General features: G+C 38.4%; 1 protein-coding gene across 1 annotated transcript in view; it reads right to left on the reverse strand.

The window, feature by feature from the left end:
- Positions 1 to 4,873: 4,873 nt before the first annotated feature.
- LOC130682203 (cullin-4B-like) overlaps positions 4,874 to 17,636 on the reverse strand; it is a 474,485-nt gene continuing 461,722 nt past the window's right edge. The window contains exon 9 of the mRNA XM_057496334.1: positions 4,874 to 4,921. Coding sequence (XP_057352317.1) covers positions 4,889 to 4,921 — 33 coding nt within the window. The 3' untranslated portion in view covers positions 4,874 to 4,888. The remainder of the gene's footprint in view (positions 4,922 to 17,636) is intronic.

A 17,636-nucleotide genomic window follows, 5' to 3' on the forward strand; every position in this document is an offset into this window, starting at 1 on the left:
TACCGATGTTGCAGTGAAAACGATGTTATTATACTTGTAAAGATGACATTCATTAATAACAGGAGCCCCGTCTGGTTCTGTCCACATTCTCCCTCAGCTGATACTTGCAGAAGCCCACAACACAACGGATCTTCATATGGCTTCTTAGATTTTTTCCCCGCAGTTCTCACACCAAAGAATAACTGTGCCTCGAGGCTAAAGGAATAATGACAGTTCTGTCTTACTGTTCTTTAAGAAGTGCACTCTTGTTTCTGCTGTGTACATTCACTGCCTTCCTGGTTCCCTCCCGGAGTTTCCTACTGGGTAAAGTGTTTGCTGCACTTTGTATGTATTGAAGTCGCAGGCTGAAAATACCTTTGGCATTCTGTTTATCTTGTCAGAACAGGGGGTAAACACCCAGTCTTTCGACAGCTTTCTGATGAAACGCATTAAGTCTGCGCTGCTTTTCAAATTAAAGCCTGCGGAGGTGAAAGGCCTGTGGCACGTGGTTTTGCTGAGGGTCTCCAAGACCACCTCACAGTGAGAGAGTCACCAGAAGGAGTTCTGGGACTCAGCGTATAGCTGTTCACCTGGCGAAGATTCATCGTGGTGGCGGAGTTGGGACATACGGGGGAAGAAGACCGAGGGAGACTCTGGAAGAATCCATGGGCAGGTTTCCCTTCACTCTCTTCCACCTGAGGGGTCACCGAGAGCACGCTCGTCAACCAGAAGCAAAAGTGGGCAACGTGTGCGCGATGTTTCTGCCCAGGGAAGCCCATTAGAGACAGGATCTGCGGTTCCTACTGGGGGCTAGCCACGGAGGTGCCCTCTTCCAATCCTACACCAAAATCCCAGACTCCCAGAAGGAAAGCAGGAGTTAAGGGCAAAATCATACAATTTGCACAAACAGTTTAGACACACTGAGCCACCCCTATCAGTTACGGGAAAGGTGTGCACCCTCCTGAAAACCAAGGTCCCAGATGCCAGCCACGGTCCAGTCTTACAAGTAGACCATTTTTCAGAGAGCAGTACCTGGCATGCACTTTTATCTCTTTTCTGCCCAGGGGCCAACCAGAATAGCCTTGTAAATAGGAAATTCTTGAAAACCAGCAAGGTCCTAAAAGTAAACACTCCTCATACTGCAGGTTGCTGACCTCAGCAAAGATTTTCTGACAACAATTTATTTTCTGGCTACAAATATAGATTTTTCGATATGATTCTTTCAATATGATTTCCTTTATGAAGGGAATATTAACTGAAAAGCCATGATTCAATTGATCTTACATTCATTCCTCTGTCAATGCACTCATTAACCAGCTGGTCAAGGTATTCAATTCACAGGATGTTAGAATTAATCTGACTAAAAATATATTTCCTCTTTGAACTTACTGAGAACTAAAAGCCTAATATGACATTTGGCTATGGTAACTCTGGGCATGCTCAGAGGTTCGTTGAATAGCTGAGCTGAGGCTATTGCACGCTCCTTGGGGCCATTCTCTGCATTTAATAAGGAGGACTTGGGCATACCTGGTAGTTTAGCTCAATTATTTTGTATACTCACTTTTTCTTAAACATTAAGAACTCCGCTGCATATCTTTAAGTACAAGTACCTTTTTTCATTCTTTTAACGGATAAAGGCTTGTTCATCACTATGTACATACTTCATATGTTGATAACATTTCTCTGGACTCATTCTGCTATAGGGTAGAAGAAAAATGACCCTTTTTGGGAAAAACTATACCTACACTTATGTCAGTAGGATGTATTTTGTCTGCCCCTATATAACACTTCTTGATTTGTTCAGGTATATTCTGTATGGCCAAGTAAGTTCAGTTGGATAATCAAAACTGTCCCATTGCTCTTTGTGGGGCTGGCGCAGAGACTTTGCATAGGGAGATATTTAGGAGCACGGATTCTGATGCCAGGGATAATGGCATTTGAGTGCTTTCTTTGCCACTTACCATGACCTTGAACCTCACCTCAAACCCCAAATGTGTTAAACGGGGGAATCAGTGCTCCTCCTTCTGAGCATTAAAAGGATTACATAAGTACATATAACAATAAACGAAGATATTTTAATGAGGAGGAAGAGGAGACCATGACTATGGACAAATCAGAGTTGACTTTAAATGCAAACAATGAATTGTACAGCTGGTATTAAACACAAACTTAAAAAGAATATAGTCCACACCTTCAGCCTAGCAAACTTGATTGTCTCTCTACAAAATGTGCTTCTTAGTCAAAGTAAATTTTTCTTGGTATCATTACAATTACATGAGGAACATTATCTTTACTAGGCTCCCTCCATCATGAATTTCCTCCCCCACTCCCCATTGCAGTCATTGTCCATCAGTGCAGTAAAGATGTTGTAGAATCACTACTTGTCATCTCTGTGTTGTACAGCCTGACCTGTGCCCTCTCCCACATTATACGTGCTAATCGTAATGCCCCCTTTTTCCCTCCCTTATCCCTCCCTTCCCACGCATCCGCCCCAGTCTCTTTCCCTTTGGTAACTGTTAGTCCATTCTTGGGTTCTGTGATCCTGCTGCTGTTTTGTTCTGTCCGTTTTTCTTTGTTCTTATACTCTACAGATGAATGAAATCTTTTGATACTTGTCTTTCTCCACCTGGCTTATTCCACTGAACATAATAACCTCCAGCTCCATCCATGTTGTTGCAAATGGTACGATTTGTTTTCTTGTTATGGCTGAATAATATTCCATTGTGTATATGTACCACATCTTCTTTATCCATTCATCTACTGATGGGCACTTAGGTTGCTTCCATTTCTTGGCTATTGTGAATAGTGCTGCGATAAACTTAGGGGTGCATCTGTCTTTTTCAAACCGGGCTGCTGCATTCTTAGGGTAAATTAATAGGAGTGCAAATGCTGGGTCAAATGGTCTTCCTATTTTGAGCTTTTTGAGGAACCTCCATACTGCTTTCCACAATGGTTGAACTAGTTTACATTCCCACCAGCAGTGTAGGAGGGTTCCCCATTCTCCACAACCTCACCAACATTTGTTGTTGTCTTTTGGATGGTGGTGATCCTTATTGGTCTGCTGCTCCCAAGTCACGGTCCCAAGAGTGGGCCCTAAAGCCCAACTCTGCCACAGCACCCACCCAGATTTCAGGGAAGCTGGGAAAAGCTGCTCTCTGCTTCCTCATCCCGACTGCTATGTCTGTCTTTCTCTCTTCCAGGGAACGGGCAACACCCCAGGAATGGCAAGGCACACGGGGCCTCAGCAGCACATGTGTGCTCCCCATGGTTCTCACTCATGGGGTACCGCAACGTTCCTAGAGTATTAGCAGTCTTTTCATAAAGAACCTGGCAGTCTTGAGAGTCTAATGATATATCAGAATACTGAAAAGACAATGCTGACAACTAAGAATATTGTATCTAGAAAAAAATTTCTTAGAATGAGACTTTAATATATTCCCACATAAACAAAAGTTGAGAAAATTACTCTAGAAATGATCCACAAGGTGATGACAGGAATCCTTCAAATTGTAGTGAAAAGAGAATAAATATCGAGAAAAAACATTTGAAAAATATATTTCCAAGGTAAAGTAAATATGTAACAAACATAAGAAACTGCACTACTGTAATATATGTGTAAACCATTTACTCTAGTAAATAATTTTAAAAAGAAGCATAAATTACAAACTGATATTGCTAATCCCTACATAAAAATAATGTCTTCCATAATATAGAGGTCAGAGATGTGAGGAAGACTTTCTATATCATTTGAAATTAAGTTGGTATCAGTTGAAATTGAGTATTATAACTCTCAGATATTTCCTTTAATTGTATTGGTAAACACAGGGAAATATTTAAAGTATATAATAAAAAATGAGAAGGGAGTCAATATTGACCAATAGAAAAAAATCAGTGAATCACAGAAGAATAGAGAAAGGATGAGAAAGACTAAGAAAGCTCCAAGACAGAAATGAAGAAAAAAGCAACACAAATTATTATATATCTGTTAATTAAATATGTATCTGGAGTACATGACCTAATTGAAAGACCCACTAAGATGTTTAAATATTTCAACTATCTGCTCTCTAAAAGAGAATTTCTTTAACCTAAAGAAAAACCTAGGCTAAAATTAAAAGAAGAAGAGATCCCACCCAGATTTCATGCAAATAGGAACCCATGAGAGTAGTGCTAGCCATATCTATATCATACAAAATAGATTGTACACCAAAACCTGTCATAAGGAACGAATGGTTAAAATAATACATTACAAATTTATCATTAACGTGTATAATGAATATTTATACTATATAAAAGTAAATTGATTATAAACATAAAAATTGTATTCAAGAAGTCTGAATTTTTTTTCAATTGCAGATAATTTATGACTGGTGCCATACTGTAGTAGTAAATGTTTTCTATTATTACTTGATAAATTTCAAAGAGAAATGCCAATATAAGGACAAATAGATATCTTAATTCTCATATGCAAATAAGGCTTAAATCATACAGATACCTAAATCATTTTGCCATTTTCCTTTAAATGTTCAGATATATTTTTTCTGTTTCTGAAAGTAAATTGTTGTACACATAGACAACATTACACATATCATAACAGAGGATAGATAGCAAAGAGTATGAAATAACCTAGTGATTTTTAGATGATTACATCTAGATAGTAGCATTTAAAGAAATATTCACTCATAGAGTTGTATGTTTTTAGTCATAACATTGATGGAAATTTTAATTTTGCATTTATGTTTATAATATATTGCTTTTATTAGGACACAAGTATTTATTTAATGGACAGGACCATGAGGTACTCACTGAAAGTGCAAAGAGTATCAAATGTTCAGTTTCAGGCCAGAGTTTTATTCAATCTACATCAACTGGTTTGGGTTTTCCTTTTATCTTTCAATGCAGTGTCTGTCAATTAAGAATTCTTTTGCTTCTTCAGATCAGTAGGCTATAAAATAAAATATTAACGTTAATAAAAATGAAATCATGCTATTTATTTACAAACCTCCCCTCAAATACAGCAAACAGCTTAACACAGTTTTCTTAGACTTTTACAGGAAACAATGAATTTCTAAAATCTGATTACTATCAATAAAATCTAGAAATACAGAAGAAAATTGGTAAAATAAAACCTTAAAACATAATGATCAGAGTACAAATGCATTTTTTCTGTATTTTAGGAAACATTAACACTTCAAAATTCTTTTAAATTGCAGAGAAAAATCAATTTAGTTATTAACCAATCAACTGTTGAAGCACAGGGAACTAATACTTAGGCATTAGGAACTTGAGATAGAAACCAGATACTAACCTTATTTGGAAGGAAAATTGAGGAAATTAATCCATAATTTACAAAAATAAAATGAGACATCTAGTCAATCTATGGGAAAGGAACTGGAGGGAGGCAAAGAATAAATCTGTTAACTTTAAGAATAAAGCAAACAGCTTTTAAAGTTAAAAAAATACAACAGATAATAACATTCACAAGATTAATACAGCACTTCAGCACTTGAGCAATCTTTTACCATGGTTACATTAGGGCAATTTACTATGTAATCGGCACAATAGTTTTGCATGAGGAAACTGAGATTTAAAAGAAAGGAAACCCTGCCAAGTGTACTTCATTATGTAATTGCCATTATAGTTTTCCATGAGGAAACTGAGACTTGAAAAGTAAAGAAACCCTGCCAAGTGTAACAAAAAGACATGAGATTAATGGGATTGGAATCACAGTTGACTCCCTACAGATTGTATAAATGAGCCACAAACTTTACTCTGGAAATCCATGTGTTCTTTAACAATTATATTTTACTTATTTAGAATATACGAAAGCATAAATTACTTTTCAGTTTATTAAAGACAAAGACAAACCAGATGGAAATTCTAATTACAACAGGAAAAAAGCATTAAGAACCTAAACTACAGTAATCAAACAAAATAACACTCTTTATTTTTAAAGAGTTTGTACTGTTGTAAGTAAAATTAAGAAAGAACATGCAAGAGAATAGTTACATTATCTGACAGACACTACATATAATGACTAAAGAATACATTAGACTGAAAAGGGGATGTGAAAATGAGATCAAAGGGAAAGTGACAGGTAATTGTGTATTATCAAATTACAAGCTTTACACATAAAGGCAACTAACTATAGCCACTAGATAAGTAAAATATAAAAGTACAACAAATTATGAAGGCACACAATAATATTTAAAATTGCATAAAAAATTTGTTTTCTTTCCTTTTTTATTTCAAAGTTAGAATACTCATTGCCTTCATTTATAAAACTGACAAACTAGCAATGTAAGTATAGTAAAGACTAAGATGAAAAGATACTGATGCTGAAAATTGGAGGGACACAGTGGCTAGGAATCCAATGTGATAACCTCTCCAGATACACACAAAAAAGCTAAAATGTTTTGAATACAGAATCACCAAGACCCATTGAAGAAGAGAAGAAGGGGTAGAGCTGTGACAGATCAGATTCGAAGCCTTTCCCCTACCATAGCCCACAAAAGGGATGAAAAAGAATGGAGTGAGGAGCTGATAAGAGCTCAAGATACAGCAAAGTAGGCTCTGCTGATCTGTTCTGAGAAGACCAGACCCCACCACACTGAGCTTTGAAAATTAACAGGGCTGGAGACCAGAGTTGAGTCACCCATGGATGCTAAGACTCCTGTCTCCTGTCACCGATGAGGCCTGCTGCATTGGTCCCACTGAGACACAACATAGAGGCAGGAGTTTGAAAAATCTACTGGTGGTGAAAAGTGTTCTGGAGGCACAGGAGTACTGATGGTGTAAGCACAGGCTTTTCCAGCCCTAATGCAGCCCAAGTAGGCCAATGCCTGCAGCAGCCAGTTTGGAAACGCTCCCTGCTGGCTCAGCCCATGCATTCTGTGGAAAACATGCTCACCCAACATACTCAGTCCAGCAGTAGTTATATTTTGCAGGAATCCAAGTAAAGGGCACCCCCACACAAAGTGCACTGCAAAAGAAATGTCAGCTATCTCACAACAGAGGAGCAGTGGAGAATCACCACTGCTGGCAGGCAGAGAAAAGGTGGGCCCTGACCACAGCCCACCAACAGTAATCGTGGCACAGCTACAACTGGAAAAGGGGCTCTTGTGTGCAGGGAGTTTGCACTTCTGGGTGCTGCATGACACACATGACATAAAGCCACTACTGGGAAGATATGGAGGCATAGTGGATCTATCTAATACAAAGGAGGAAACACAGACAGCCAAGTAAAATTAAAAGAGTGAGGGATATGTTCCCAACAGAAGAACAAGACCAACAAGTAAAAAATGAAACTGAAATAAGCAATCCTCCTGATTAAGGACCCAGAGCAATAATCAATAAATGTGTTCACTGACTTGAAGGCAACAACTCAGTATCTCAGCAAGAACTTCAACGAGAGGGAAAATATTAAAAGGAGACATAACAGAATACAATAACCAGAAAAAAATACAATATAGGGAATTAACAGAAGGCTAGAAGAGGCAGGGAAACATAACAGTCAGCTAGAAGAGAGGGTACTGGGAAGCAACCGAGTTGAGGCACAGAGAGAATAAATAATTCAAAAAGTGTTATCATAGTATCAGAACAGTGCAATATCTCCAAATGAAATAATATTCACATAATAGGGATCCCAGAAGAAGACAGAGGCAAAGGGATAGAAGGTTTATTTGCTGAAAAAACTGGCAAATTATTTCCTATTTCCCAACCTGGGGAAGGAAACAGACATTCAGGTCCTGGAGCCCAGAGAGCCCCTAAAAAGTAAGACACAAGGAGGTCCACACCAAGACACAAAGGAATTAAAATGGCAAAGATCAAAGACAGAATCTTCAAACTAGCAAGAGAGGAGCAGACAGTTACCTGCAAGGCAAACAGTCAGCAAAGGCCATCAGTTTTTCCAGCGAAACATTACAAAGAACAAATGAGTGGCATGAAATAGTCACAGTTCTGAAAGGAAAGATTCTACCACCAAGAACTCTCCACCCAGCAAGGTTATCATTCAGCATCGGACGAGACACTGCAAGCCTTCCTGATGAACAGAGGTTACAGGAATTCACCACCCCCAAACCAGCCTCACAATATGTTTCAGGACTTGTTCAGATGGAAATGTTTTTAGGTTTAAATGGTTTTCATTGGTGAAAGCAAACCTACAGTAAAAGTAGTGCAGCAATCACTTATAAAGCAATTATGGTGTTCAGAAGGGAATAGTAGTAAAATCACCCATACACAAAATCAGCCAGGGATACACAAAAGGTGTAGATTATGACATCATACATACAGTGTGGAGGAGGATAGAGAGAAAGTGTCTACACACAGAAACATGCAGAATAAGGAGAAATGAATCCAAGCATAACACTAAAGGCAATCATCAAATTACAAGAACCATGAGACAACTAGCAAAACAGAAAGAACAACATAGTTATTAGTAATTACTTTAAATGTAAATGTAATAAATGCACCAAAAAAAGATACAGAGTGGTAGAATGGATAAGAAAGCAAGATCTATATGTTTCATATAAAAGACTCACTTCAATCCCAGAAATACACAGACTAAAGGTGAAGGGATAGAAAAATATATCCCACTCAAGTGGAAGAGAGAAGAAGGCAGGAGTAGCAGTACTTATATCAGGCAAAACAGACTTCGCCACAAAACAGTCACCAGACAAAGTAGGTCATTACATAACAGAGGAAGAGATCAGTGCAAAAGGAGCATATAACAATTATAAATATCTGTGTGCCCAACATAGGAAAATCTAAGTATATAAAGCATATATTTAACGGGACTACAGGGAGAAACTGCCAGCAACACAATGAAGTGTTGAAATTTTAGCACCGACTAACACCACTGCATAGAACATCCAGACATAAAGTCAGTAAGGGAACAGTGGCAGTGAACAACACATCAGACCTGTAGGACTTGACAGTTATATATACATCATTCCACCCAAAAGTACCAGAATGCACATTCTTCTCAAGGGAACAGGGAATAGTTTCCAGAATAGATCACATATAGGGATGAAAAACAAGTCTTAACAAATATATGATTGACATTCTATCGAGCAACATTTCAGACCACAATGCTATGAAACAAAAAGTCCACTACATGAAAAAGAATTGGTGAATAACACTCAAACAAATGGAGGATAAATAACATGCATCTGAACATTCAGTGGATCAGTGGGGGGATCAAAGAGGAAAACACAGTACACAAGGAAACCTATTAAAACAGAAACACAACAGTTCAAAATACTTCAGATGCCAGCAAAAGTTGAAGAGAAAATACAGGGCTGCCTCAAGAAATGAGAAAAATTTCAAACAGGCAATCTCATAGAAGAATAAACAAAGACCAAAGCTGGTATAAAGAGGGACATAATAAAGACCATAGGAGAAATAGAAAATATACAGAATGAAGCAATAGAAAAATAATCAAAGAGCTGGTTGTCTGCGAAAATAAGAGACTGAGCCTTAGCCAGATTTCTTCAGGAAAAAAAAAGATAGTACATAAATAAACAAAAACAGAAAAAGAAATAGTCACAATGGACACCACAGAAACACAAAGATTAGAGAATTCTATTAAAAATACATGCCAAGAAATTGGAGAATCTAGAAGAAATGGGACAATTCCCAGAATAACACTCCCATCCCATGTGGATGCATGAGGAAACAAAATCTCAATGGACTATTTAGCAGTAATAAAACTGAAGGTAATCAAAAAACACCCAAGAAACAGAGGGACAGGACCAGATGTCTTCACAGCTGAAAGTTACCAAACATTTAAGAGAGAGCTAAGACCATCCCTAAAGAATTGCAAAATGAAGAATAGGAGGGAACACTTCCAATTCATTTTATGGAGACAGCATCACTCTTTAACACCAAAACCAGAGAAATACACTACAAGAAAGAAACGTGTAGACCAATATCACTAATGAATGTAGATGCAAGGTCCTCAACAAAACACTGGCAAAACAGGTTAAAAAGTACAGCAAAAAGATCATCCATCCAACCAAATGGGATTACTTCAGAATTACACGGATGGTACAATATCTGTAAATCAACATCACCGAACACATTAACAAAAAAAGATAAAAACCATACGATTGTCTAAAGCAGATGCCAAAAAGCATTCGACAAAATGCAGCATCTGTTCTTGGACAAAAATTCTCAACAAAATGGGTACAGAGGGTACACACCTCACCATTATGAAGGCCATATAGGACATACCTATGGTTACTGTTCTATTCAATGGCAATAGTTGGAAGCTTTCCAATATATGGAAAGAGACAAGGATGTCCACTCTCACAAGGTTATCACTATTCTACATAATACTGGAAGTTCCAGTCATGGCAGTCAGACACAACTATGAGATAAAAACATCCAAGTTGGTGAGGAGGAAATTAAGCTTCAGAAAGTCAGTTGGTGCAGCCAGTGTGGAAAGCAGTATGGAGGTTACTCAAAAATCTAAAAAGAATTCCATATGGCCCATTAAATCCACTGCTAGGAATTTATCCAAACAAAAGTATATCCATGATTCAAAAAGACATGTGCACTCCTTTATTTATCACTGCATTACTTAAAGTAGCCATCTATGGAAGGAACCATAGATGAATAGATGAACAAGATGTAGTACATATACATGATGGAATATTATTAAGCAGGAGAGAGAGAGAGAGAGAGGAGAGAAATATTGCCTTTTGCAACAAAAGGGTATTATGAGAAGTGAAATAAGCCAGGTTGAGAAAGACAAATACGATATGACTTCACTTACTTTGGAATATAAAAACAAACTAAAATAAAATGAAAGCGTTGTGTGGGTGTTTAAGGTGGAGGGTGAGCAGGATAAAAGGGCTTAAAAATCCCAATTGTAATTTAAATTGGTCACAGCGATGGTAGAACAGCAGGGGGAATATAGTCAGTGATTCTGTAATATCTTCCTATGTTGAGAAACCATAACTGCACCTTAGGTGGTGAGGTCTTAATAACATGAGGAACTACTGACCCACTCACTGTGTTGCATATTCGAAAAAAATATGAGACTGTATGTCAACAATTGTTCAATAACAATACACTCTGTGGACTGACACAGAACAGACCAAAGACCAATGAACAGACTAGAGAGCCCAGATACAAATACAAACACATGCATGTATGGTCAATTAATATATGATAAAGTAGCCATGGATCTACAATGGGGAAATGGCCTCTTCACCAACTCGTGTTGACAAAACTGGACAGCTACATGGAAGAGAATGAAACTCGATTATTATCCAACGGAAACTCAAAATGGATCAAACACCTGAAACCACAAAATGCTTAGAAGATAGGCAAAAGTCTCTTGAATATAAACATGAGCAACATTTTACTGAATGCATCTCTTCAGAAAAGGAAACAAAAAAAAATGAAGAAATGGGATTACATCATGCTTAAAAGCTTCTGTAGAGCAAAGGACAAAACCAGAAGAACAAAATTGCATCTTACAGTATGGGAGAATATATTTGTAAATGACATATCTTTTTGGGGTTAACATACAAAATACATAGGGCCCTGCAGGGAGAAGCTACTAGTCTATGTCGGTACTTCCATGCACCCAGCTACCCTCTGATATTTACCTGGGAGCTCCTTGTTGATGCAAAGTCCACCCAGTACACAGAGCTGACCGTGTTATCTCCATCCATGTTCTGGCATGTAGAAGGTCAGAATCCATCAATCCACAATAGGGCTGTGGGAATCAAGAGAACAGGGGAAGAGATAGAGGCTTCTTACCATCCAGGACTACCTGCTGTTGGCTGCCCCACAGCCTTTGAGGTGTATTCCAAGAGTCCCAGTCATTACCATCTTGCTCCTGAGTTCCTTTGAAAACGTTTAAAAAATTTTTTTTACATTTTGGCTGCACTATTGGTGGTAGAATATACTATAATATGGATCATCTCTACTTCTGTATTTATTTATTCATTACTAGACCTCAACCACAGTCTTCTTTTTCCCCTTCCACCTCTCTCTGCCTCTAGGATGTACTGTATGCAGTCATGCACTTTGTATTAATATATTAGAAGTCTACAAATATGTTTTCTACTTTCATACTGTTGGACACTTATAATCAAAACTTTTACTAGGGTATTGAATAAATTTAGTCTTATTAGAAAATTAAAAAAAAGAAAATGTTCTGCTCATTGTCATCCCTGGCCCAGTTTACATATCTAAAATTTCAGCAGGCAAAAGGGAAGAAACCACAGCATAAAATTCCTCTTCATCTCCTGTGATATTACCCTCACAGGGGCCAAAGTGCAGACCCAATGGCAGATCAGATGTTTCCTTACACACTCCAAGCCCAGACTCAGGAATGCTCAATGGTCTGATTTTCAGCCAAGTGGGAAGAGTGATTGCTGAGCAGTTGAGGTTTCCCTTGTTAACTGCAGTGTCCTTTGCAAATATAGCAGACCCATGAGGAGCACAACTGTCAGTGATGTTCTGACACCTCTCACAATCTGGAGATGAGAGCAACATTTGTTAAGAAAAGCATAGTGCACGTTCTTGGATGTAGAGTTCAGAAAGAGTGCCAGCACTCACACCATTTAGCTTCAGTCCTATACTCCAAGTCAGCAGAAGAAGGGAATAATGTGCGGACTAAAAGATGAGATGAAATTACTGTACCAAGACACAACAGCCTTCTCTGAGTGGGCCAAAAGGGTCACTTAAAGAGGTTGTTGTCATCCTGGGGCTTGCTGACCTCTTGGGATGCACAGACCTTTCTTTCTCGCAGGCTACATATCTTTCCTTCAGTCGCCTTACTCCCAAGTTCTAAGTTGGAGAAGAGTAGGTACGTGAGGTTGGTGAGGTCTGGAATGTTAATTCCTTTTGTTCAGAAAATGAATTCTTTTGCCATAAAATGATCCCCTCTCCTTCTACACACTCTGGTTTTCATGCCATTAACTACTGGTTCAGCAAGACTAGGATTCAACACTGACTAAGGATGTTTAATTGAATTTCAGTTATTCTCATTATCAGGTTAAACTTCCCAAAGTTGGTACTTACAAAATGGTTCGTTTAAACATTTATTCATTCAGAGAATATTTGTTGAGGGCATGTAACATGGTGAGGCATTAAACAAAGGTCTGGGCATACAATACCAAGAAAGTATGGTCTGTTATCACAGACAGATGGATTGGACAACTTGCACAGGCCAATTCTTTTATTTTTAAATTATTGTTTTCAAAAAATACATGAGCTATGTATCCTTCTCTTCACTGTACAAATTAACATTCAGGAACTCAGAGAACGTATAAGATTTTCCCAAGTCCCTGGTGCTAATTTCAGGCCTCAGGTTAGTCCAGCTTAAACCCAGGCCTATCCAAGTTCAAGCCACATGCCTTCACCATATTCATCACTTTCTATAGGATTGAGAGGGACTAAAATTTTTCTTCTCATCAATTTTTTGTCCTGAGTGATGTCCAGAGGTACTTGCTTTCCCAGAGGGGACACTTGCTTCTGAGCCTCCTCTGAGCCACTTATGTTCAGAAAGTTTGCTGTTTCTGACAATTCCTTAAAACTATATTCATTACTTAGTGACACCTTGGGTGTCCCCTTCAATGGGAGAGTCACGTGTTAAAAGATGATATGCATTCATTTACTTCTTTAAGGCTTATGATTTGTTTTCACATGCATGACTTTAGTTAATACTTCAATAACCCTTGCAAATACAGCAGGAATCTGAATACTAGAGGGAAAAGAAAGGGCCTAAGTGGGCAGTGAAAACAAGAGTAGAACCCCTGTAATTTTTTAAATTCAAAGTATCATTGATCTTATGTTCATTTCAAGTATAGAGGCTTGGCCTTCCCTTTGCCTCTTGGTTTCCAGGTGGAGAATCGGTACACCTAAACTCCACTCCCAGGCCATTTCAATCACCAACTAAATACACTCGGGATATCAATGATCAAGCCCATTTCTTCTCGTTTATCTAAAGCATAAGTCTTTTGATGTGGCTCTAGTTCCATCTTTCTGCCTTCCAGTTGAAGAACTATGCGTACAAATGCGGTTGCCAAGTTAAGGTCATAACGGTAATTGTTGATGCAGTCATCTCCAGGGGAAACAGAGGAGGTCTCGCATCGTGAGACTACCACTCGCGAGACCACCGCTCGCCTGCCCAACATTCGCGAGACCACCGCTCGCGAGACCAACATTCGCGAGATCACCGTTCGCGAGAAAACATTCCCGAAACCATATGTGAGACCACACTTCTCGAGCCCAGGCTCGTGAGAACACCGTGAGCGAGACCAACAATCGCGAGACCAACTTCGCGAGACTACCGATCACAATCCTGAGGTGTAGTCAACGTGGTCTTCGAGGGTGCGGAGGTAAGTCCTTCGTTGCCCAAGAGCTAAAACTGCAGCTTACTGCTAGTCTCTCAGCCGTCATCTCAAGGGTGAAGTGTTCTCACGGTGAGCTCCCCTAGGGCACAGGATTCTCGTGTTGGTTTTGTGGCTGGTGATAATGCGTGAATAGTCAGGTTCCTCCCTGCTTGTCGCTGTTTCGGCCGTCCTTGGTTGGGACTCACCAGAGATGTTTTCCTCCATCCTTTACAAGCTTATGGTTTAGTCAGGCTCTCTCATTACTGTGGCTTTCCGTCTGTTTCTTGCTTCATTTTATCTGAGATGACTCTGTGACTTGTCGCCCTTGTATTTCTACTTTACTGCTCAAACGGACTTTTCTTTCACAGATGTTTCTCTGAATATTTTTCCTTCCCATCTCTGCATCACAGTTTCTCTTGTTTATCACCTTTTCGTTTTCAGTGTCTTCCTCTCTGCTCATCTGCTTTAAATCTCTGAATTTTTTAGAATCTATTTTTTGCACTTCCTGTGTGCTTATTTTTCTATCTCCTCTCCTCTCTTATTGGTGTTTCTATGACCCACTGTCTGTCTTTCTCTTAAATTTGGTTTAAAAAATGTGTATGAACTGTTCCTCCCCAGTTGCGGAATTTTGTTCACACTTGCTCCCTTGTCATTCGAGTTCTCAAAGGATAGAAGTACTTTGGCGCTGTTTTTCTGTAACTGTCAGACTTTGTGTACTAGCCCTATTCTCTTTTTCTCCCCCATATCTCCTTGCTATGTAGTCTGTCCCTTTTTATCCTCCTTTGGAATCCCTGTGACTTGCTTTTGGTTGTGGAGCTTCATTTTGTGCCATTTTTCTCTCTTTCCTGTGCTGCCATTATTTCCATTTTTATTCCTTCTGAGCCTTTTCTCTTCTCATTATCTTTGTCTCTGGTATTTTCTGTTTCTTCATAGAGGCCTTTAAGTCTCTTTTGGTTTCCGTGTGATCCTGTACATTTGATTCTCTCTAGTGTTGCCTCCTCCGTCCTTGAACCAGACATTTTTTATCCTTATATTCTTTTATGATGGCTAAATTGTGCTATTTCACTCCATGAGTATTATTTTGCTTTACTTCCTCTTGTTTTCTCTGTTGTTTAATGTTTACTTACCGTCTCCTCTCTCGTCACATTATGATTAAAAACACTTTTGAAATCATTTTTGTGTTTTTCACCCTGCTATTACTGAGATTCACTTCTTGTTTCACTTTTCTTAGGCTTTTTCCCTAGCTCTTGATTATCTTCCTTTTTATGTTTTTAATTTTAAAACGTCACGTATGTCTTCTCGTTTTTAGAATATTTTACCCTCCTTATCTAGCCACTAGGGCTGTGTTCTCCATTAATCTGAATAATAGAGATAGTTGCTGATGTTTTTATTATTTTTCTCCCATCCCCTTCCACGATTAAAGGAATAAGACATAAAACATAGGATCAAGGGAAGGGAGCAACATTGGATGCTTTTCTTGCTCATCTTTTGGCTTCTTACCATCCTCTTATTTTAATTAATTAATGTGTTTGTTTATTTTTATTTTGGTGTTGTTAATGTACAGTTACTTAAACATTATGTTTAGTAGACTCCCCATATTATCACGTCCCCACCACACACCCCATTATAGTCACTGTCGATTAGCATAGTAAGATGCTACAGAATCATTGTTTGTCTTCTTTGTTTATACTGCCTTTCCCATGACTCTCCACTACATTGTTTGTGCTAATTTTAATGCCCCTTGTACCCCCACATCCTTCCTTTCCCACCCATCCACCACAGTTCCTTTCCCTTTGGTAACTGTTAGTCTATTCTTGGGTTCTGTGAGTCTACTGCTGTTTTGTTCCTTCAGTTTCTTCTTTGTTCTTGTACTCCACAGATGAGTGAAATAAATCATCGTATCCTTGTCTTTATCCCCTGGCTTATTTCACTGAGCAAAATACTCTCTAGCTACATCTATGTTGTTGCAAATGGTAGGATTTTTTTCTTCTTATGGCTGAATGATATTCCATTGTGTATATGTACCGCATCTCCTCATCCAGTCATCTACTGAGGGACACTTACCTTGCTATTGTAAATGTTGCTGCAATAAACATAGGGGTGCCTATGGATTTTTCAAACTGGGCCCCTGAATTCTTAGGGTAAATTCCTAAGAGTGGAATTCCTGGGTCAAATGGTATTTCTATTTCGACTTTTTTGAGGAACTGCTGTACTGCTTTCCACAGAGATTGAACGAGTTTACATTCCCACCAGCAGTGTAGGAGGGTTCCCCTTTCTCCACATCCTCACCAACATTTGGTGGTGTTTGTCTTTTCGATGTTGGCCATCCTAACTGGTATGAGGTGATATCTCATTGTGGCTTTAATTTGCATTTCATCTTCCTCCTTTTTATCTGAACTTAAGTCTTTTAGTTGACAAAGTTAGGAATGGGATTTTCTTGGATTTCATAGGGTTTAATGAAAATGGCAGAAGAACACTCACCGTTATCTTCATGTGCTCCTACCTCTGTGGAAGAAGAGCAATTCAAAAACAGAAATTTGATAATTTTCTCTGTGGCTGCAGACCCCCACAAAGATGCCTTGACTGAAACCCCCAAGACTCTGTCCACTTTTTCCAGGACCAAGTCTGGCACTGGCTCTGTCAAGAAGTTGGTAATCAAAAACTGTAAAGGTAATGTAATCATATTTAATGATTTCAGTTTGGCTCCCTATTGCTTCTTTTATATTTTAAAGTGTAAATATTTTTATTTTTTGAGGTGCCATCATTTTTAGAAGGTTTGGAAACATTGACTTTGGACTCTAACTATCTGAATCCTAGTCGGAATATAAACATAGTGTAAACTGTGACCTTTTGGGAATGGCTTTATTCTTCAGATATATCTTTCCTTGTAAAAAATAAAACAAATGTCCTTGGTTTTGACAGAACCATTCTAGATGGGCACATCTTTACAGATTCTGTCTTCTTAGTGAACAGATCTGTATTATTAACTGAGAAATGGTTTTCCCATGGTAATAAAAAGAGAAAATTTTAATTTTTTAGAAGTCTATAGAAAACAGGGCAAAACATGCATGTAGCCAGTGAATTAAGGTAAAGAGGCTTTAATAAGAGTACTATGAAGTAGTGGTTCATCTTCACTCTTTTGTATGTGAATATTTGTCCTAGCGTCATTTGTTGAAGAGACTATTTTTCCCTCAGAATGGTCTGGAGACCTAGTTTTCAATAATTTCATCATAGCTGTATAATAATTATGCATTTTATAGACCTTGACATTGTCTTCAAGTCATTTGTTTCATAAATTTTTTGCTA

The sequence above is a fragment of the Manis pentadactyla genome, chromosome Y (assembly GCF_030020395.1).
Source record: "Manis pentadactyla isolate mManPen7 chromosome Y, mManPen7.hap1, whole genome shotgun sequence".
Taxonomy (NCBI): domain Eukaryota; kingdom Metazoa; phylum Chordata; class Mammalia; order Pholidota; family Manidae; genus Manis; species Manis pentadactyla.